This window comes from Tetrahymena thermophila, assembly GCF_000189635.1.
Source record: "Tetrahymena thermophila SB210 genomic scaffold scf_8254574, whole genome shotgun sequence".
Classification (NCBI taxonomy): domain Eukaryota; phylum Ciliophora; class Oligohymenophorea; order Hymenostomatida; family Tetrahymenidae; genus Tetrahymena; species Tetrahymena thermophila.
Window position 1 is genome coordinate 10,413 of NW_002476345.1, and position 23,426 is coordinate 33,838.

The 23,426-nt window shown below is 21.9% G+C and overlaps 3 protein-coding genes across 3 annotated transcripts; all 3 read right to left on the reverse strand. All coding sequences in view use genetic code 6, as the record gives it.

The window, feature by feature from the left end:
* Positions 1 to 1,465: 1,465 nt before the first annotated feature.
* Positions 1,466 to 1,951, reverse strand: TTHERM_001196975 (transmembrane protein, putative; the record flags this gene model as incomplete). Its single annotated transcript, XM_012798630.1, has 1 exon — positions 1,466 to 1,951. The coding sequence occupies one exon, from the start codon at positions 1,949 to 1,951 to the stop codon at positions 1,466 to 1,468; it is 486 nt and encodes a 161-aa protein (XP_012654084.1).
* A 2,513-nt stretch (positions 1,952 to 4,464) lies between these two features.
* Positions 4,465 to 12,045, reverse strand: TTHERM_01197000 (transmembrane protein, putative; the record flags this gene model as incomplete). Its single annotated transcript, XM_001020267.1, has 1 exon — positions 4,465 to 12,045. One exon carries the CDS (start codon positions 12,043 to 12,045, stop codon positions 4,465 to 4,467), a length of 7,581 nt encoding a protein of 2,526 aa, XP_001020267.1.
* Positions 12,046 to 16,849: 4,804 nt separating this feature from the next.
* On the reverse strand, positions 16,850 to 20,510 carry TTHERM_01197010 (ubiquitin carboxyl-terminal hydrolase family protein; the record flags this gene model as incomplete). Its single annotated transcript, XM_001020268.2, has 2 exons — positions 16,850 to 19,512; positions 19,607 to 20,510. The coding sequence occupies 2 exons, from the start codon at positions 20,508 to 20,510 to the stop codon at positions 16,850 to 16,852; spliced, it is 3,567 nt and encodes a 1,188-aa protein (XP_001020268.2).
* Positions 20,511 to 23,426: the final 2,916 nt, after the last annotated feature.

Consider the following 23,426-nt stretch of genomic DNA (forward strand, 5'->3'; position numbering starts at 1 on the left):
AATTTCATTTTATTATCAGTAAAAATTGTGGATATAAAATTTTACCACTAACAAAAGTAATTTAGTTAAGAATTATCATTTCTAAAAAAAATACATACTATGAAGTTACAATTTTCTAATACATTTGATAATTAAATTAAAAAAACAATTTCTAAGTAATATTATTGAGAATAGAAATATAATAATAAGCTGTCTTATGTAAATAATTTGACTTTAATGGACTAATTTTATCTAAGGTTTGAATAAATAAATCAAAATAAAACTTTGATAGTAACAAAAATGCAATTGAATGTAAGAAATTTTTAATATCCCGTTCAATTACAATAAATATAGCTTAAGAATATATGACTCTATTTTTCTTCATTTTCTTGAATTATAGAAGATGTAATTATTTTTAAAAAACTTGCTTAACATATAAAGAATTAAATATTATTGAATATATAAAAATTTGATTAAATTATTGTTTTCCTCTATTAAATATGCTTATTAATTATTATTTATGCAAACGATTATAATTTATATAAATCATTTACATTAAATTCTTCTGTAACGAGTAAAATGTACTATTTTTTGTTTGTTAATATTTTTGATTTTATAATTTACTAAATTAATAAATATAAACTAATATAATAACACAATAATTGGTTTAATTGTGCTTAAAAAATAATGAAAAATATTCATAATTTAATTGGTATTATCTTTGGGGAGTTTTAATGTATACCAAAATCAACTTTGAAAAAGATATATATATTTTGTATTTTTTCAAAAAATAAATAATAGACAGGAATAATTCAATTTAATGATAGCTTTTATAATGAAAATATTGTAGGTATAATTTAAATTATCATGCTATTTAATTGGAAATCAGAGAGTTAAAAATGAAGGTCGGCTATTAAAGTTATTAGAATTAGATATTTATTGAAATAAATACTTAAAATATTGCTAAATTATATTAATATGATTCTCCTGTATCCATCAATCCCCCCTCCTTATATTATTACCTAAAATATTAATTTAATACAGTAAAGTTTGATAAAGATATTTTATATCATATATGAAAGTCTATAATAACCAATTAAAATATAAATGACGCCTTAAATTAGCGAATTATAAAAGATTTTGTATTATTTAATTGTGATGTAAGACACTTATTATATTGTTTATTATTAGAGACAGCTTTAGAAACAATTTATAAAAATAAAAATAAGTAAATTTGTTTATTTAGACTCAATAAAATATAAATTTGCTTTTAAAAATACTAATTTCAGGTTTCTTATTTGTCAACCAATTTTAAAATAGATTTACTTTTTTATGCTTAGTTTATAAAATCTTCAATTAATTGCTTTTCTTTATTAAAAAAATCATTAAAGATTTTATTTGAAAATCAGATACTATCTAAACTAAAATAATAGTTAATAAGATTTATAAATATTTAATTAAATATTCACTTAATTCTTTGCTTAAATCAAATATTTTTTTTAAATCTTTCTAAAAATAGTTAATTTTTTCTTTTTTAGAAATTAAATAAAATTTTGTTTATTTTTAAATTGAGACAACTATTTTTAATTTTAATGCAAAAAGAAGCAAAAGTAATTAAAATAATCAAAATAATTAATCTTTATGATGGAAAAAATTATTCATTTATTTAGCTATTTGGATTAAGATTATTCTTAATTTATTTTAAATTTGTATTAAATATTGAAATTATCCTTTTAATTAATGTTATGTATACTAAATTAAAATAAATATGTCTTGTGATTTATTATTCAAATTTTATTTTTTTATTTTGATTGGTGTTATTTATTTTATGCATGTTATTTTTTATTTTTTTATTTTCTTTTTATGTTTGATTTTTATTTGTATTTATTTATTTATTTATATTTTTCATTATTTATTTAATTTTTTTTATTTAAATATTTATCTTTTTTATTTTTTTTATTTTTAAGATCATATCTACAAAATCTCAGAAGCTCGCAAAATATTGTATTTATATCTATCAGATACAGAATCTCTCTGCTGCTCGGTTGCTTTTAGTTATTCATTCAATCTGATTCTATTAAAAAATACTAATTATATATTTTAATAAATTATTGGAAAACTTATTATTTAAGATAAGCTTTTATATTTGAGTTAAAAACTATGGCGAAACTATTGGATCGCATAATGATAGCAAGCTTAGATAGCATGTTATCCCAGTTGATTTAAAAACTTTTATGATTTAAAGCTTATTCCTAAATAAATAAGTAAAAAATGAGATTAACTCATTAAAAAAAGAATTTATTTTTAATTTTCTTCATCATTATTTTTGTAATTTTTTTTTTCTTTTAGTTAATTTAATTTTTTTATAAAAATTTGAATTATTTTTCCCTTTTTCCCTTTCTTATAAAAAAAGATAAAATTTATAAATTCATAAAAGAAAGTTTAATAAATATTTAAATTTGATATAAATTCAGATAATATTTCTCCGCATTTTTTAGCTTTTACTCTTTTTTTAAAAAATAAAAATCTAAATTAATAACAAAAATTTTATACTCTATCTAATAATTTAAATATGAGATATTAATTTTTATACTATAAAATCGAAACACTAGTCCAAAAGATATATAATTAGTTATGATATGAATTGGATTGTCCATTTTGTTTTTTAAAGTACTCGCAAACTTCTTTAAATATTTTGCTGTAATAAATAAATAATGCATTTCATTGAAAAATTTAAGATTCTATCTTACACTAACAATTAAAATATTTCCATTTTAAAAATCTTCTAAATTAATATTTAACTAAATTTGTTTCAAGCTTATTTGCTTATCCTACTACTTTTAGCTAAGAAGATCCTTTAACAATAGATTTTTTGCTTTATAGTACGAATGCTATTCGATAGTGATAAGCTAATTTAAAAAATATCACTTACATATAGGTAAACTGATTATAAATCTTCTATTGTTGTTTATGGTTTACTTGATATTTTTTTTATGACGGAATCATATAAAAAAGAGGTGTACTAACTTATAATTTGTTGAACTACTATAATACTCAAATTGTATTAATTCTTAAATTTATCATTCAAATTACTGAATTACTAAATTGTAGAATTTGAATTTTAAGCGAATACTTGTTAATCATTAGAAGAAGAAAAATAGTCATTTTTTTAAGACTTTTAGTAAATTATACCATTACCAACTGCTTCCAATACTTATGCATACGATTATAGGCAAAATTTATAGTCAGATGAGAATTATTTTTGACAGATTGACTAAAATGTGCTATTTATTAGGGAGTTAACCTTAATAAAAATTTATAGTGCAAGTTTTAGAGAGATTTAAATCAATTTCTATTTCTGGTGAAATACATATATTAGAACAAGTATTATTATATTTTTTTAGATTTAAATTAAAATAGATTTAAGCATTATTTATATTTTACTTAATTGTTAGTAAAATAAAAAACCATTTATTAAGAAATACACTGATTTAGGCATTATACTTCCTAGTTAGAATTATGTAAAAATAATTTTAAAAAAACTTTAAAAAACTTTTAGTTATAAGTTTAAACTATAAATTCATCATTAGTAATATACTATTAGGAACATATTTTAGCTATGCACTTGTTTTAATTTTAATAAAATAATTCTCCTTTTTCGAAACTATTAACATACATTGTGTTATTTTAATTGATTTTAATAATTTTCATTTAATTAATAGCTAATTTTTTAGAATTTTAGGTAGGAAGTATAGAATATTAAATGATTTTGCTTTTAGAGTATATTTGCCATATTTAAAAAGATAATTTTTGAGAATAAATTTTATTTTATAATAAAAATTAACAAAATTATTTAATTTACTTTGAATATTTAAATTATTATCATTTTTTCAAATTAAAAATTTGTAATTATTAATAAAAACGATTTTATTTAATTTTTTTGTTACCAAAAAGGATATTTTAAATTTAATTTTAACAATTAGAATTATAAATTTGATTTAAAGCTATCTATTTTCTCTTAACAAATGAAATTTATATTTTAAAGTTATACTATTCAGAAAACTATGTTAAATAATAGAAGATGATTTATCTTGTATAAAATATTTGATTCTGATAAAATAAGGTATTATTTAAATACATTTATTTTATTACTAAAATTCAATTAATTTTAATTTTGTTTAACTTAATGATTAACATAATTTCTTTTCTGGTTTTGTTTTTATTTACTATTATTTATTCACTAAAAATAATAATAAGTTAAAAAAAATATTAACTAAATTTCAGTTAAACAATTTTTTTAAATGTAAAAGATAAAAAAACTAAATAATTCAATTTATTTCATTATTTTGGGTATATTTAAAAAGTAATTCATTTAAATTTGATCTATTTTAAAGTGTAAAAATTATTCAATAGTGAGAAACAAATACATAAAAAATATAAATTTACTTTAATTTTAAAAAACTATATAGTATATATATAATAATATCATTCAAATAAAATTTAATCTAAAATGATTGCTTCATCCTTTTTAACTTAATTTTGATTTTCAGTATCTCCTTTTTCTGCTTATTCAGTAATCAGGTTATTTGTTTATAAAGTTTTAGGTTAGTTGAGTTGGATTAATTTTTTATAATTTTTTTTGTGCCTTATATAGCTTACAACACAAACACTTGTTAAACCTACAAAGGCAAAACAAGAAAATGCTATTCCAAATATTTGCACTCCTGATAATTCTTTAGTACTCTCATCTTCAGAATTACAATATTTTTAATCAACATGTAAGCACTACTCATCATAATAAATTGATGAGCTATACGATATTTGGCATGCAATCTATCCATTTTAAACTTAACCTTAGCTCCAAGTTAAGACCCCTTACTCGTTATAATTTTAGCATATAAGTTTATTTGGGTTTTAATCTTACTTAATGGCATACATAATTTAGAATGATTAAGACTACTATAGAATTCTTTACTATGATTAAATGGATTTTACATTTAATAAGAACAGAGGTTACTTTTATGCACAACTATCCTATTAGCAATACATATTCGTGCTAACATAAGCAATTTATAAAACTTATAGTTATTATGATGAAGTTAAGTTTGTATCTTATTCAAGTAATGAGGTAGTATTTCCATTTTAAATATCTGATGAATTTAATATTTAACTAAATTTATATCCAGGCTAATTTGACTATCCTATAACTTTTAGTTAAGAAGATCCAGTAACAACAGATTACTTACCCTATGATGAACTAATATTACTCACTAAAGACTAATTTATTGTAAAAATATCATTTACAGCTTGCTAAATCTACTATTTATCTTCTGTCTTTGTTTAAGATTTGCTTTATATGTTTGATATAATTAAATCATATGATTAAGAAGTATATTAATTAATTTATTCTTAAACTTATTATAGTGCTTAAACTGTATTAATTCCAGAACTAATAACTTAAATCACGGAATTTTTAAGTTAAGTTAAACTTTCAGTAGTATTAGAAATTTTTACACATCCTTATTAACCATTAAATGATGAAAAGTATTCATTTGGTGAGCACTTTTAGCAATGATTTCCACTACCTATTACTTCCAATACTTATCCACATGATTCTATGCATAATTTATTATCAGAAGAAATATAATTTTGACATGTTGATGAGCATGTGCTATTACTAGGGAATTAATATTAACCTTAAGAGCAATTTTGAGAACATGTGTTAGAACCATTATCAATTTCAGGTGAAATGCAAGTATCAGTGCAAATATTGCTATTTGAGGCAGATATTTTTTTAAAGTTACAAAAAGTAGGATTTACACATTATTTATATTTTACTTAATTATAAGTAAAATAATAAATCATTTATTGCTCACTGCATTAATTTAAACATTAAACTTCCTAATTAGATGCGTCTACTTGTAAATAATTTGAGCAAACTTTACATTATTTTTAGCCATTAGATAAATCTACATATTCTCCTTTACCGCAGCTGCTAACACAAGCAGTTTTGTTAACATTTTAATATTATTAAAGGGGACATGACAATAAGCATCGATTACCAGATAAACTTATAAATTCTGAATTATTACAACTGTTAACGCAAGCTGTTCCATTAGAAGAGACATATTAATTTTGATTGCACTAATTACAATAGGATGTTGAATTAACAAATTAATTATCATCACAATTAGAAACACATTGAGGTGTATTATTTTTTATATTAATGTACTAACTCTTGTTACAAGTTATGCAGAAGTTAGTTTAATTCAAATATTATCTATTATCTGAGCAAGTAAGAGTGCATTAAGTCATATTATTTTAGTTAACAAATAATTTGTTTTTACAACTACTCAAAGGTTAGCAAGCTCGACCTGAAAAAGAAAGTACTTCTGTTTAATTATTGCAGAAATTAACACATTACTTTCCATCAGAAGAAACAAATTAAGTATTATTGCATTATGTACAATAATTTGTTGAATTCAAATATTGACCATCACTGCAACTAGATACACATTATGTTTAATTATTATTATCTAAACCAAAGTATTATTAATCTTGATTGCAAGTCACGCAAAAATTGTTTGTCATATTAATAAATTAATTTTTACCGTTACAATTAGAAATGCATTAGGTCATAGTATTATTTTAAACAAATAACTTGCTTTAGCAATCTGATTTATTTTAACATGCTCTACCAGATAGAGAAAGAATTTCTCCTTAATTACAAAAACTAACACAAGTTGTTTTGTTAGAAGAAAGATATTAAGTTGGATTACAAGATGTACAGTAATTATTAGTTATATTTGCATATTATGCATCTCCACAGTTTGGAACACACTACAATTAATTTTTATCATCAAAACCTACAAATTAGTTAGATGTGCAATTTTAACAAAGACCTGTAGAATTCAAAAACTAATTAAAACCATTACAATTAGAAACACACTATTGTACTCCATTATTTTATGTAATCTATTAAGTACAATTTTCTTTATATATGCAAGCATTTCCATTTAAATTAAGTATTTAACCACCTAAATCACAAGTTTATAAGCAAGATGTTTAATTATAAGAAGGAAAACCTTTTTGACATTTTACACAGTAGCTGGTGGAGTTATAATATAAACCTTCATTGCATTTACTAACACAAGTTCCATTTTTCTTAGAATCATCATAATTTATGAAAGGTGTATCTCCACTACAAGTATAACATGTCTAATTATTTAGATCAACAAATTATCTATTTGAATTGCAATTAGAAACACATTGTGTTATGCTATTATTTTATGAAATAAGCTAAGTACAGTTTTCTTTATAAATGCAAGCATTTCCATTTAAGTTAAGTATTTAACCACCCTTATCGCAATTATCTAAGCAAGAAGCTTAATCATAAGAAGGGAAACCTTTTAGACATTTTACACAGTAGCGGGTGAAGTCATAATATAAACCTTCACTACATCTACCAACACATTGAGTTGTGCTATTTGTTTGTGCAAAAAGCTATGTACAATTTTCTTTATAAATGCAAGCAGTTCCATTTAAGTTAAGTATTTAACCACCCTTATCACATGTTTCAAAGCAAGTTGATTAATCATAAGAAGGGAAACCATTTTGACATTAAAGGCAGTAGTTAGTAGAGTTATAATATAAACCTTCATTGCATTTACTAACACAAGTTCCATTTTTCTTAGAATCATCATAATTTATGAATGGTGTATCTCCACTACAAGTATAGCAATAATTATTTAGATCAACAAATTATCTATTTGAATTGCAATTAGAAATACATTTTGTTGTGTCATTATTTTATGAAATAAGCTAAGTACAATTTTCTTTATAAATGCAAGCATTTCCATTTAAGTTAAGTATTTAACCACCCTTAACGCAAGTATCTAAGCAAGAAGATTAATCATAAGAAGGGAAACCTTTTTGACATTAAAGGCAGTAGCTGGTGGAGTTATAATATAAACCTTCATTGCATTTACTAACACAAGTTCCATTTTTCTTAGAATCATCATAATTTATGAATGGTGTATCTGCACTACAAGTATAGCAATAATTATTTATATCAACAAATTATCTATTTGAATTGCAATTAGAAATACATTTTGTTGTGTTATTAGTTTGTGCAAAAAACTAAGTACAATTTTCTTTATAAATGCAAGCATTTCCATTTAAGTTAAGTATTTAACCACCCTTATCGCAAGTATCTAAGCAAGAAGATTAATCATAAGAAGGGAAACCTTTTTGACATTTTACACAGTAGCTGGTGTAGTTATAATATAAACCTTCATTGCATTTACTAACGCAAGTTCCATTTTTCTTAGAATCATCATAATTTATGAAAGGTGTATCTCCACTACAAGTATAACATGTCTAATTATTTAGATCAACAAATTATCTATTTGAATTGCAATTTGAAACACATTGTGTTGTGGCATTAGTTTGTGCAAAAAACTAAGTACAATTCTCTTTATAAATACAAGCAGTTCCATTTAAGTTAAGTATTTAATCACCCTTATCGCATGTTTCAAAGCAAGTTGATTAATCATAAGAAGGGAAACCATTTTGACATTAAAGGCAGTAGTTAGTAGAGTTATAATATAAACCTTCATTGCATTTACTAACACAAGTTCCATTTTTCTTAGAATCATCATAATTTATGAATGGCGTATCTGCACTACAAGTATAGCAATAATTATTTATATCAACAAATTATCTATTTGAATTACAATTAGAAATACATTTTGTTGTGTCATTAGTTTGTGCAAAAAACTAAGTACAATTTTCTTTATAAATGCAAGCATTTCCATTTAAGTTAAGTATTTAACCACCCTTATCGCAAGTATCTAAGCAAGAAGATTAATCATAAGAAGGGAAACCTTTTTGACATTTTACACAGTAGCTGGTGTAGTTATAATATAAACCTTCATTGCATTTACTAACACAAGTTCCATTTTTCTTAGAATCATCATAATTTATGAAAGGTGTATCTCCACTACAAGTATAACATGTCTAATTATTTAGATCAACAAATTATCTATTTGAATTGCAATTAGAAATACATTTTGTTGTGCTATTATTTTATGAAATAAGCTAAGTACAATTTTCTTTATAAATGCAAGCAGTTCCATTTAAGTTAAGTATTTAATCACCCTTATCACATGTTTCAAAGCAAGTTGATTAATCATAAGAAGGGAAACCTTTTTGACATTAAAGGCAGTAGTTAGTAGAGTTATAATATAAACCTTCATTGCATTTACTAACACAAGTTCCATTTTTCTTAGAATCATCATAATTTATGAAAGGTGTATCTCCACTACAAGTATAACATGTCTAATTATTTAGATCAACAAATTATCTATTTGAATTGCAATTAGAAATACATTGTGTTGTGTTATTATTTTATGAAATAAGCTAAGTACAATTTTCTTTATAAATGCAAGCAGTTCCATTTAAGTTAAGTATTTAACCACCCTGATCGCATGTGTCTAAGCAAGTTGATTAATCATAGGAAGGGAAACCTTTTTGACATTATACACAGTTGCTGGTGGAGTCATAATATAAACCTTCACTGCATCTATCAACACATTGTGTTGTGGTATTAGTTTGCGCAAAAAGCTAAGTACAATTTTCTTTATAAATGCAAGCAGTTCCATTTAAGTTAAGTATTTAACCACCCTTATCGCATGTTTCAAAGCAAGTTGATTAATCATAAGAAGGGAAACCTTTTTGACATTAAAGGCAGTAGCTGGTAGAGTTATAATATAAACCTTCATTGCATTTACTAACACAAGTTCCATTTTTCTTAGAATCATCATAATTTATGAATGGTGTATCTGCACTACAAGTATAGCATATCTAATTACTTAGATCAACAAATTATCTATTTGAATTGCAATTTGAAACACATTGTGTTGTGCCATTAGTTTGTGCAAAAAACTAAGTACAATTTTCTTTATAAATGCAAGCAGTTCCATTTAAGTTAAGTATTTAATCACCCTTCTCGCATGTGTCTAAGCAAGAAGCTTAATCATAAGAAGGAAAACCTTTTTGACATTATAGACAGTAGCTGGTGGAGTCATAATATAAACCTTCACTGCATCTATCAACACATTGTGTTGTGGTATTAGTTTGCGCAAAAAGCTAAGTACAATTTTCTTTATAAATGCAAGCAGTTCCATTTAAGTTAAGTATTTAACCACCCTTATCGCATATTTCAAAGCAAGTTGATTAATCATAAGAAGGGAAACCATTTTGACATTAAAGGCAGTAGTTAGAAGAGTTATAATATAAACCTTGATTGCATTTACTAACACAAGTTCCATTTTTCTTAGTATCATCATAATTTATGAACGGTGTATCTGCACTACAAGTATAGCATATCTAATTATTTAGATCAACAAATTATCTATTTGAATTGCAATTAGAAACACATTGTGTTGTGCCATTAGTTTGTGCAAAAAACTAAGTACAATTTTCTTTATAAATGCAAGCAGTTCCATTTAAGTTAAGTATTTAACCACCCTTATCGCATGTTTCAAAGCAAGTTGATTAATCATAAGAAGGGAAACCTTTTTGACATTAAAGGCAGTAGCTGGTAGAGTTATAATATAAACCTTCATTGCATTTACTAACACAAGTTCCATTTTTCTTAGAATCATCATAATTTATGAATGGTGTATCTCCACTACAAGTATAACATGTCTAATTATTTAGATCAACAAATTATCTATTTGAATTGCAATTAGAAATACATTGTGTTGTGTTATTATTTTATGAAATAAGCTAAGTACAATTTTCTTTATAAATGCAAGCAGTTCCATTTAAGTTAAGTATTTAACCACCCTGATCGCATGTGTCTAAGCAAGAAGCTTAATCATAAGAAGGAAAACCTTTTTGACATTATACACAGTTGCTGGTGGAGTCATAATATAAACCTTCACTGCATCTATCAACACATTGTGTTGTGGCATTAGTTTGCGCAAAAAGCAAAGTACAATTTTCTTTATAAATGCAAGCAGTTCCATTTAAGTTAAGTATTTAACCACCCTTATCGCATGTTTCAAAGCAAGTTGATTAATCATAAGAAGGGAAACCATTTTGACATTAAAGGCAGTAGTTAGTAGAGTTATAATATAAACCTTCATTGCATTTACTAACACATTGTGTTGTGGCATTAGTTTGCGCAAAAAGCTAAGTACAATTTTCTTTATAAATGCAAGCAGTTCCATTTAAGTTAAGTATTTAACCACCCTGATCGCATGTGTCTAAGCAAGTTGATTAATCATAAGAAGGGAAACCTTTTTGACATTAAAGGCAGTAGCTGGTAGAGTTATAATATAAACCTTCATTGCATTTACTAACACATTGTGTTGTGGCATTAGTTTGCGCAAAAAGCTAAGTACAATTTTCTTTATAAATGCAAGCAGTTCCATTTAAGTTAAGTATTTAACCACCCTTATCGCATGTTTCAAAGCAAGTTGATTAATCATAAGAAGGGAAACCTTTTTGACATTAAAGGCAGTAGCTGGTAGAGTTATAATATAAACCTTCATTGCATTTACTAACACAAGTTCCATTTTTCTTAGAATCATCATAATTTATGAATGGTGTATCTGCACTACAAGTATAGCATATCTAATTACTTAGATCAACAAATTATCTATTTGAATTGCAATTTGAAACACATTGTGTTGTGCCATTAGTTTGTGCAAAAAACTAAGTACAATTTTCTTTATAAATGCAAGCAGTTCCATTTAAGTTAAGTATTTAATCACCCTTCTCGCATGTGTCTAAGCAAGAAGCTTAATCATAAGAAGGAAAACCTTTTTGACATTATAGACAGTAGCTGGTGGAGTTATAATATAAACCTTCGTTACATTTACCAACACAAGTACCATTTTTGTTAGAATCATCATAATTTATGAAAGGCGTATCTTCACTACAAGTATAACATATATTGTATGTATCTACAAACTATTTATCTAAGTCACAATTCTAAGCAAAACATAGGCTTATAATGATGCAAAGGCAAGATAGAAGTATTAATTTTTTTTACATATTTTTTTAATTTTTACCTTATAGTTAAATTATTTTTAATTAATTAATTTTTATAAATTGAAGTTTTTAATGACTATTTGAAGTAAATATTTAGTTTTAAATTTTTAATTGTAACGAATAATATGAATATAGATTCCATTACTTATAAAATATCTAAATACTGACTTTGAAATTCTAATTTAAAAATATAATCAAATTTTTTTAATTAAAAATAATATCTTACCCGTAACTCTAAATTTGCATATTTAAATTTAAAATATTGTTTTTAATTGTTAATTATTTGTTAAATATGTAATTCTTTTATTAAAATGGTTTTAAGAATATAATCAAATCAAGCTTCTTTTCAAAAAATAAACAAAATATATTTTTTAAAAGATATAGAAACTAATATTTTTTTTTATCAATTTTATATTAGTTTTAATGGTTAAATTCTTCAACTTAGTAGTCAATAATACATTTAGTTCACATCTACTGATCAATATTATAAATATTTAGTCTTTAAATATAAATATATAAATAATATAGTATCACACTGTTTTTTCTAAGTTATTTAAGAAATATGTTTTAAATTAATTTGTTTGGTTTTAAAACAGTGAAAAACTATTACTATTATTCTCATTATTTTTAATAATTTGTGGTTAAAGATTAATTATTAGCAAAGTTTTTTAAATATATAACGACTAGGGAAATAATGATTTAAATAAAACTATCATCATTAACTGATATGTAAACAACTATATTTCATAATCAACCTTATCTATTTTAATTGATAAATTTCAATTTTAATTTTATTTTTCGTTATTTTTAAAATACATCTTCTTATTTTCTTTGATTATGCTTTGACTTATATTTTTTTTTAAATATATAATTTTAAAGAGGAAATGTAAAATTTATATTTATTTCTTTGCTTTCTTTATAAAATAATTTAAAAATTTTTAATTATCTGAAAAAAATATTTTTAAAAACAAAAAAATGATAGAAAAAAAAATGTATCTTAGAGTTAAAAATTTTCAAATTGAGAAGAGTATAATACCTCAAATGAAAAGCAAACAGTTAATAATACGTATTAATAGAAATATATTTAGTAAATTTTTGATTATTAATTATTTAAATTTAGAGACTTTCTTATAATAATTTAATAGTATTCATATCATATTCAGATTAGGCTTTTAAATTGCTTATTGTAATCATTTTTAAATGTTTTATATTTGCCAAAAATAATTTTCATGAGATTTTATCTTTTTAAAAGCATAGATATTAAATTAATTTCCTCAATAATATGAACTTAAAAATATATTTATAATTTATTATTCTTCAAATTTTAAAGGAAAAAATAAGGTGAAAATTTAATTAACTAAATAAGTTATTAATTTTTTTCTTAAATAACTATTAAATATTCTCTTATAAATTATGAATATATTTATAATACTTTTTTAAGATAAAGAAGAAATTTTTAAAAAATTCAATTCATCTATAATAAAAAATTAAATTTATAACTATGCTTTCTTTAAAATAATATTAATATAAAAAAATGAAAGTAAAAAATGTATCTTAGAGTTAAAATTTTTCAAATTTTGAAGAGTATAATAACTTAAATCAAAATCAAACAGACAATAATACGTATTTATCCAAAAATATATCTGAATTCTTTATTATTTATTTAAAAATTTAGAGACTTTCTTATTATAATTTAATAGTATCAATCCATATCTTATTCAGATTAGGCATTTATATATCTTTTTGTAATTTAAATGTTTTATATTCCTCAAAAATAATTTTTATAAGATTTGTCTTATTAAAAGCATAAATATTAAATTTCTGTAAAAATATCAATTTAAAATTATATTTATTTATCATTACTAATTCTTCAAATATAAAAGAAAAAAAAAATTAACATGAGCAATAAAAACTGATGCATTTAGATATTTATTTATTTATTACATTACAAAATTGTAATCTAAACAACTGATTATAAAAAGCTGTTTTTTCAAGCTTTTACAATAATTAATAAAATTTATTTTAGTTTTTTTATAGACTTTTTGAAAAAAAAATAATAGTTCTATTTTAGAAATTTTAATGCTAACTGATTTTATAGATAAAACATTATAATTTTTTAAAAACTATTATATACTTTAGTTTTTATAACATAATCTATTAAAAACGAATTATAAGATTAACCTTTGACTTATGTAATTCTTTATGCTTTTTTATTAATTTGTTATTTCTCTTTAAATTGATAAAAAAATGAAATCATGAATTATATATGACAAATACTATAATTATTACAATAATTACAAATACTAAAATAAATCCTGAAATAAATAAGATGAAAAGTCTAATTCAAGCTTTGAATTAGATATGATATTTAGATTACAGATCCTAAATTTATTTGAGATATCTCTCAAATATTTTTGTAAATATTTATATTTTAGATAGGATAAATAAGTATTCAAATAAAATGAACAGACTAAAATATTTTTAAAAATATTCCTTATTAGTAGTCAATTAAATGATATTTGCTAGATTGATTTGATTTGGTTGGATGTAATTTGCCATAGTTTTTATTTTTCAAAAGATTGATTCTAAATACTATTTTTATTAGGAGATGGGTGACTCAACTTATTTAATTACAAGTAAGTGGGATATTTTATTAAGTAAATTTTATTGACTTTGATTACAATTTAATACTTAGATAGCTAATTAGAATTTTTTAATTAAATTATAATGGAATAATTTCATATCTTTTAAAAAATTTATTTCACCTAAAATGCTTTAGCTAAATAATTAATCACTACTTATGTAATATAAAGTGAGTGCTATTATAAAGAAACTCATTTTGTAAATATTTTATTTGATTTTATTTAAAAAAGCATATTTTCGACTTAAAAATTATAAATAATATTATATTTATTTCAAATTTTGAAAGCAATATATAATAATAAAAACTAAATAAATATGAAATAATAATAATACAACTTTTTTCTAATAAATTTTCCTTTCTAGTTTATTTAATAATTCGAAAAACATTAATCCTTGAAATTAACAATATATCAAGTATTTTGAACTTCCTATATATTTATTTTTAATGTATATCTAATTTATAATATTTAATAAGTGGCATTAATAGGAATTTAGCTCTAAAGCATAATAACAAGATTAACAAGTAGAAAAAATATGACATTTTAAAAAAATTATAAAATACATAAAAAAGATTTCAATATCTCTATGTTTCTATTAGTATTCTTTTGATTCTTTTTACGATAAAAGTAAACATCGGTTGATAAATATTTACATTATTTAAACCAATTAACAATACATAATTTACCTTGAATATAAGTTTCTAAAATTTAAATGCTCTTTTTATGTAGCAATACTGTTTTATTTATACTTAATATAATTTGTTAATTTTTAAATCTGTAAGGGAATTTTTTGGAAAATAATACGAGAATATAATTTAAGATATATTATTAATCAATTTTGTAAATTATTACTGGTAAGTATATCTGTAATCTAATTTGTTTTTTTGAGAAAATACACTTTTTAAAAATATTATTTTTTATTTTTAGATTTGTTTAATTCTAATATAATTTGTTAATGATTTTCATTAAATTATATAAAATTTAAGATAGATACATAAGAATTTAATTATCTTAACTATGTGATTATTTTTCATATAATTATTGGATATATATCTTTAATAAATAATATCTTTTCATTTTAAAATGTGAGAAAATTATTTATGACCACATTTGATAGTATTTAATTAATCCCAACCTTAAGATTTTAAATTATAATTTTTATATTTTATATTAAATTTTATTCCTTTTTGATTTTATAAAATAGTAACTTTTGTAACTAAATAGATAAAATTAGTAAGATATTTTTTAAATATTATTATGATTTGTTTATCTTATTTTAGATGTTTTTAAAATAGCTTAAATGAATATTAAAAAACAAAAAACCATTTTATATTTCGATAATTTTTCAAGTGCAAAGCTCATTTTGAGTTTAATAATTGCCAAGAAATATAAAACCTTTTGTTTTAACTACTATAAAAAAATAAACTTTTTATTTTCTATTTAATTTATAAGAGAATAAATTTTGCATTAATATCTGAAAAAAAAAATATTTGCAAACATTTTCATATAAGGAATCTATCAGTTGTATCTTTTCTTAATTTTTGTTAGGCTATGGTTGAATTTATATATTAGGAGGGAAGTATTGATTGAAGCTTTTAGGAATTAAGATTAGAAGTTATTGCTTAGAGTTAGATTAAAATGTATGGTAAATTAATCAAAAGTTGAAATCTTTTTTAAATATATAATTTCTTGATTTTAGTTTTGGGATTTATTTAAATTTAAATAACGAATACCTATTAGCAAAATTTAATTAACTATAATCTGTTTTTAGATTAAATTTACAAATAATTAAGATGATGAACAAATCCATGGCAAAATATATTTATTTTTTTATTATAATAATTTATATATTTATGCTTTTTTATAATTTTATAATTTAAAATAATATTAATATTTTTTAAAAAACAAAAAATATCAATTTTATTTTTTAAATATATTTGTATCCAAAAAAATTTGAAAAAACTAATTCAAAGAAATTTTTTAAGTGAATAAGATAAAAAACTAAATAATTAAATTTATTTCATTATTTTAAGCATAGATAAAATGTAATTCATTTAAATTTGATCTATTTTAAAGTGTAAAAATTATTCAATAGTGAGAAACAAAAATATAAAAATATAAATTTACTTTAATTTAAAAAAATATTATATAATATATATAAAATATCATTCAAGCGCAATTTAATCTAAAATGATTGCTTCATCCTTTTTAGCTTAATTTTGATTTTCTGTATCTATTTTTTCTCCTTATTCAGTAATTAGGTTATTTGCTTATAAAGCTTAAGGTTAGTTGAGTTGAATAAATTTTTTACAATTTTTTTTGCGCCTTATATAGCTTATAACACAAACACTTGTTATACCTACAAAGGCAATACAAGAAAATGTTATTCCAAATATTTGCACTCCTGATAATCCTTTAGTACTCTCATCTTCAGAATCACAATATTTTTAATCAACATGTAAACACTACTCATCATAATATATTGATGAACTATACGATATTTGGCATGCAATCTATCCATTTTAAACTTAACCTTAGCTCCAAGTTAAGACCCCTTACTCGTTATAATTTTAGCATATAAGTTTATTTGGGTTTTAATCTTACTTAATAGCATACATAATTTAGAATGATTAAGACTACTATAGAATTCTTTACTATGATTAAACGGATTTTACATTTAATAAGAACAGAGGTTACTTTTATGCACAACTATACTATTAGCAATACATATTCGTGCTAACATAAGCAATTTATAAAACTTATGGTTATTATGATGAAGTTAAATTTGTATCTTATTCAAGTAATGAGGTAGTATTTCCATTTTAAATATCTGATGAATTTAATATTTAACTAAATTTGTATCCAGGCTAATTTGTCTATCCTATAACTTTTAGTTAAGAAGATCCAGTAACAACGGACTACTTACCCTATGATGTACTAATTTTGCTCACTAAAGACTAATTTATTGTAAAAATGTCATTTACAGCTTGCTAAATCTACTATTTATCTTCTGTCGTTGTTTAAGATTTACTTTATATGTTTGATAAAATTAAATCATATGATTAAGAAGTATATTAATTAATTTATTCTTAAACTTTTTATAGTGCTTAAACTGTATTAATTCCAGTGCTGATAACTTAAATCACAGAATTTTTAAGTTAAGTTAAACTTTCAGTAGTATTAGAAATTTTTACACATCCTTATTAACTTTTTAGTGAAAAGTATTCATCTGGTTAGCACTTTGAGCAACGATTTTCACTACCTACTACTTCCAATACTTATCCACATGATTCTATGCATAATTTATTATCAGAAGAAATATAATTTTGACATGTTGATGAGCATGTGCTATTACTAGGGAATTAATATTAACCTTAAGAGCAATTTAGAGAACATGTGCTAGAACCATTGTCTATTTCAGGTGAAATGCAAGTATCAGTGCAAATATTGCTATTTGAGGCAGATATTTTTTTAGATTTACAAAAAGTAGGATTTACACATTATTTATATTTTACTTAATTATAAGTAAAATAATAAATCAATTATTGCTGACTGCATTAATTTAAACATTAAACTTCCTAATTAGATGTGTCTACTTGTAAATAGTTTGAGCAAACTTTACATTATTTTTAGCCATTAGATTAATCTACATATTCTCCTATACCGCAGCTACTAACACAAGCAGTTTTGTTTACATTTTAATATTATTAAAGGGGACATGATAATAAGCATCTATTACCAGATAAACTTATAAATTCTGAATTATTGCAACTGTTAACACAAACTGTTCCATTAGAAGAGACATATTAATTTTGATTGCACTAATTGCAATAGGATGTTGAGTTAACAAATTAATTATCATCACAATTAGAAACACATTGAAGTATATTATTTTTTACATTAATGTACTAACTGTTGTTACATGTTATGCAGAAGTTAGTTTAATTCAAATATTATCTATTACCTGAACAAGTAGCAGTGCATTGAGTCATATTATTTTAGTTTACAAATAATTTGTTCATCTATTAAGTACAATTTTCTTTATAAATGCAAGCATTTCCATTTAAGTTAAGTATTTAACCACCCTAATCACATGTGCCTAAGCAAGATGTTTAATTATAAGAAGGGAAACCATTCTGACATTATAAGCATAATTTATTAGAGCTATAATATAAACCTTCATTACATTTACCAACACATTGTATTGTGCCATTAGTTTGTGCAATAAACTAAGTACAATTTTCTTTATAAATGCAAGCGTTTCCATTTAAGTTAAGTATTTACTAACCCTAATCGCATGTACCATAGCAAGATGTTTAATTGTAAGAAGGGAAACCGTTTTGACATTTTACACAGTAGTTAGTGGAGTTATAATATAAACCTTCATTGCATTTACTAACACATTGTGTTGTACCATTATTTTATTAAATAAGCTAAGTACAATTTTCTTTATAAATGCAAGCATTTCCACTTAAGTTAAGTATTTAACCACCCTATTCACATGTGTCTAAGCAAGATGTTTAATCGTAAAAAGGAAAACCTTTTTGACATTTTACACAGAAGCTGGTGGAGTTATAATATAAACCTTCATTGCATTTGCCAACACAAGTTCCATTTTTGTTAGTATCATCATAATTTATGAACGTAGTATTCCCACTACAAGTATAGCATATCTTATTAGTTAGATCAACAAATTATCTATTTGAATTGCAATTAGAAACACACTATGTAGTACCATTATTTTATGAAATAAGCTAAGTACAATTTTCTTTATAAATGCAAGCGTTTCCATTTAAATTAAGTATTTAACCACCCTAATCGCATGTGCCTAAACATGATGTTTAATTATAAGAAGGGTAACCGTTTTGACATTTTATACAGTATGTTGGTGGAGTTTTAATATAAACCTTCATTGCATTTACTAACACATTGTGTTATACCATTATTTTATTAAATAAGCTAAGTACAATTTTCTTTATAAATGCAAGCATTTCCACTTAAGTTAAGTATTTAACCACCCTAATCACATGTGCCTAAACATGATGTTTAATTATAAGAAGGGTAACCATTCTGGCATTATAAGCAGTAGCTGGTGGAGTTATAATATAAACCTTCATTGCATTTACCAACACATTGTGCTGTGCTATTAGTTTGTGCAATAAACTAAGTACAATTTTCTTTATAAATGCAAGCATCTCCACTTAAGTTAAGTATTTAACCACCCTAATCACATGTGCCTAAGCAAGATGTTTAATTATAAGAAGGGAAACCATTCTGACATTTTACACAGTAGCTGGTGGAGTTATAATACAAACCTTCATTGCATTTGCCAACACAAGTTCCATTTTTATTAGAATCATCATAATTTATGAACGTAGTATTCCCACTGCAAGTATAGCATATCTTATTAGTTAGATCAACAAATTATCTATTTGAATTGCAATTAGAAACGCATTGTGATGTACCATTATTTTAGGAAATAAGCTAAGTACAATTTTCTTTATAAATACAAGCAGTCCCATTTAAGTTAAGTATTTAACCACCCTAATCGCATGTGCCTAAGCAAGATGTTTAATTGTAAGAAGGGAAACCATTTTGACATTTTACACAGTAGCTGGTGGAGTTATAATACAAACCTTCATTGCATTTGCCAACACAAGTTCCATTTTTGATAGAATCATCATAATTTATGAACGGTGTATTTCCACTACAAGTATGGCATATATTGTTTGAATCAACAAACTATTTATCTTAGTTGCAATTATCAGTAAGGCATAAACTTAAATAGATGCAAAAGCAAGATAGTAGTAATATTTTTTTTTACATATTCTTTAATTTTTACTTTTTAGTTTAATTATTTTTAATTAATTAATTTATATAAATTTAAGTTTTTAATGTCTATTTAAAGTAAATATTATGTTTTAAATTTTATATTTTAGTGAATAATATGTATATGGATTCCCTTACTCCTAACATATCTAAATACTAACTTTGAAATTCTAATTTATAAAACAAATTTTTTAATTAAATATATAGTCTTACCCGTAGCTTTATATTTGTAAATTTAAATTTAGAATATTGTTTTTAATTTATAAACAAGGTAATTATTTACATTTATATAAAAATTGTTTTAAAAATATAATCAATTAAAGTTTCATTTAAAAAAATAAATAATTTATGTTTTCTTAAAAGATATAGAAACTAATATCTTTTTCTTACCTATTGTTTTGAGTTATTTTACAGTGTACAGAATTTATATTTAACTGATCAATATCATAAATATGTAGTCTTTAAATATAATGTAGGATCATTAATTAATTTGTTTGGTTTTAAAACAGTGAAAAAATAATTACTATTATTTTCATTATTTTTAATTATTTGTGGTTAAATATTAATCCTTAGCAAAGTTTTTAAATATATAACCACTAGGGATAGGATGATTTAAATAAGACTATCATCATAAATGATATGTAAACAACTATATTTCATAATCAACTCTATCTATTTTAATTTTATTTTTTGTATTTTTAAAATACATCTTCTTATTTTTTTTGATTAGGCTTTAACTTAATATTTTTTGATTTATACAATTTTAAAGAGAAAATATAAAACTTATGTTTATTTCTATGCTTTCTTTATAAAACAATTTTAATCTGATAAAAATATTTTTTAATAAACAAACAAATGAAAGAATGAAATTTATCCTAGAGTTAACAATTTTTAACTGATAAGAGTATAATACCTCAAACGAAAATCAAATAGATAATTATACGTATTAATAAAGAAAAATTTAGTAACTTTTTGATTATTTATTATTTAAATTTAGAGACTTTCTAATAATTACTTATTAATATCCATATCTTATAGAGATTAGGATAATATATATCTTTTTGTAATTTTTTTTTAAATGTTTTATATTTCCCAAAAATAATTTTCATGAGATTTTATCTTTTTAAAATCATATATATTAAAACAATACAAAAAAATCAACTTAAAAATATATTTATAATAAAATGATTCTTCAAATATAAAAGGAAAAGATAAGATGAAATTTAATTTGATTAACTAAATAAGTAATTAATTTTAAACTAAAATAGCTATTAAATATTCTTTTATAAACCATGAATAAATTCTTGATACTTTAAGATTTAGAAGCAATTTTAAAAAATTCAATTTATCTAAAATAAAAAATATAAATTTATTTTTATGCTTTTTTTATAAAACAATTTTAAAGGAAATAAATTTACCTTAGAGTTAAAATTTCTCAAATTGAGAAGAGTATAATACTTCAAACGAAAATTAAACAGAAAATAATACGTATTGATAAAAAAATATTTTGTAACTTTTTGATTATTTATTTATTTAAATTTAGAGACTTTCTTATAATTATTTAATAATATCCATATATTATTCAGATTAGGCTTTTATATATCTTTTTGTAATCTTTTTTAAATATTTTATATTTCTCTAAAATAATTTTCATGAGATTTATCAAAATTATATAAAATACATTATCAACTTATAAATGTATTTATAATAAAATTATTCATCCATCAAGTAAGTTTAAAAGGAAAAGAGGTGAAAATTAATTTGATTAATGAAATAAGTAAATAATTTTAAATTTAAATAACTAGTAAATATTCTCTTATTAATCATGAATAAATACTTGATACTTTAAGAAATAGAAGCAATTTATAAAAAATTCAATCCATCAAAATCTAAAATATTTGTTTATTTCTATGCTTTTTTTAAAAAATAATTTTAATATAAAAAAATGAAAGAAAAAAATTTATCTTAGAGTTAAAATTTCTCAAACTTTCAAGAGAATAATAACTTAAATCAAAATTTAACAGATAATAATACGTATTAATCCAAAAATATATCTTAACTTTTTTATTATTTATTATATACATTTAGAGACTTTCTTATAATTATTTAATAATATCCATATATTATTCAGATTAGGCTTTTATTTATTATTTTGTAATATTTTTAAATATTTTATATTTCTCTAAAATAATTTTCATAAGATTTTGTCTTATCAAAAGCATAAATATTAAATATCTGCAATAATATCAACTTAAGATTATATTTATTTATCATAAATTATTCTTCAAATATGAAAGGAAAAAAGAAATTAGTATGAGCAATAAAAACTGACACATTTTAGATATTAATTTATTAATTACATTATAAAATTGTAATCTAACAACTGATTATAAAAAACTGTATTTTGAATCTTTTTATAATAATTAATAAAATTTGTTTTAGTTTTTTTATAGACTTTTTGAAATAAAAATAGTATTTCTATTTTATAAATTTCAAAGCAAACTGATTTTATAGATAAAACATTATAATGTTTAAATGTCTTTTATACAAGTTAGTTTTTATAACATAATCTATTTTAAAAGCATTGTAAGCTTAATATTTGACTTATGTAATTTTCTATGCTCTTTTATTAATTTGCTATTTTTTTTTTATTAAAATTGATGAAAAAGTGAAATCATAAATTAGATATAATAAATACTTGTGATTATTACAATTACTCCAAATATTTAAATAAATCCTGAAATAAGTAAGATGAAAAGACTAATTCAAGCTTGTTTAAAATAGATCTGATATTTATTTTGCAGTTAATTAATTTATTTGAGATATCTCTCAAATATTATTCTAAATATTTATATTATAGATAGGATAAATAGGTATTCAAATAAAATGGACTGGCTAAAATATTTTTAAAAA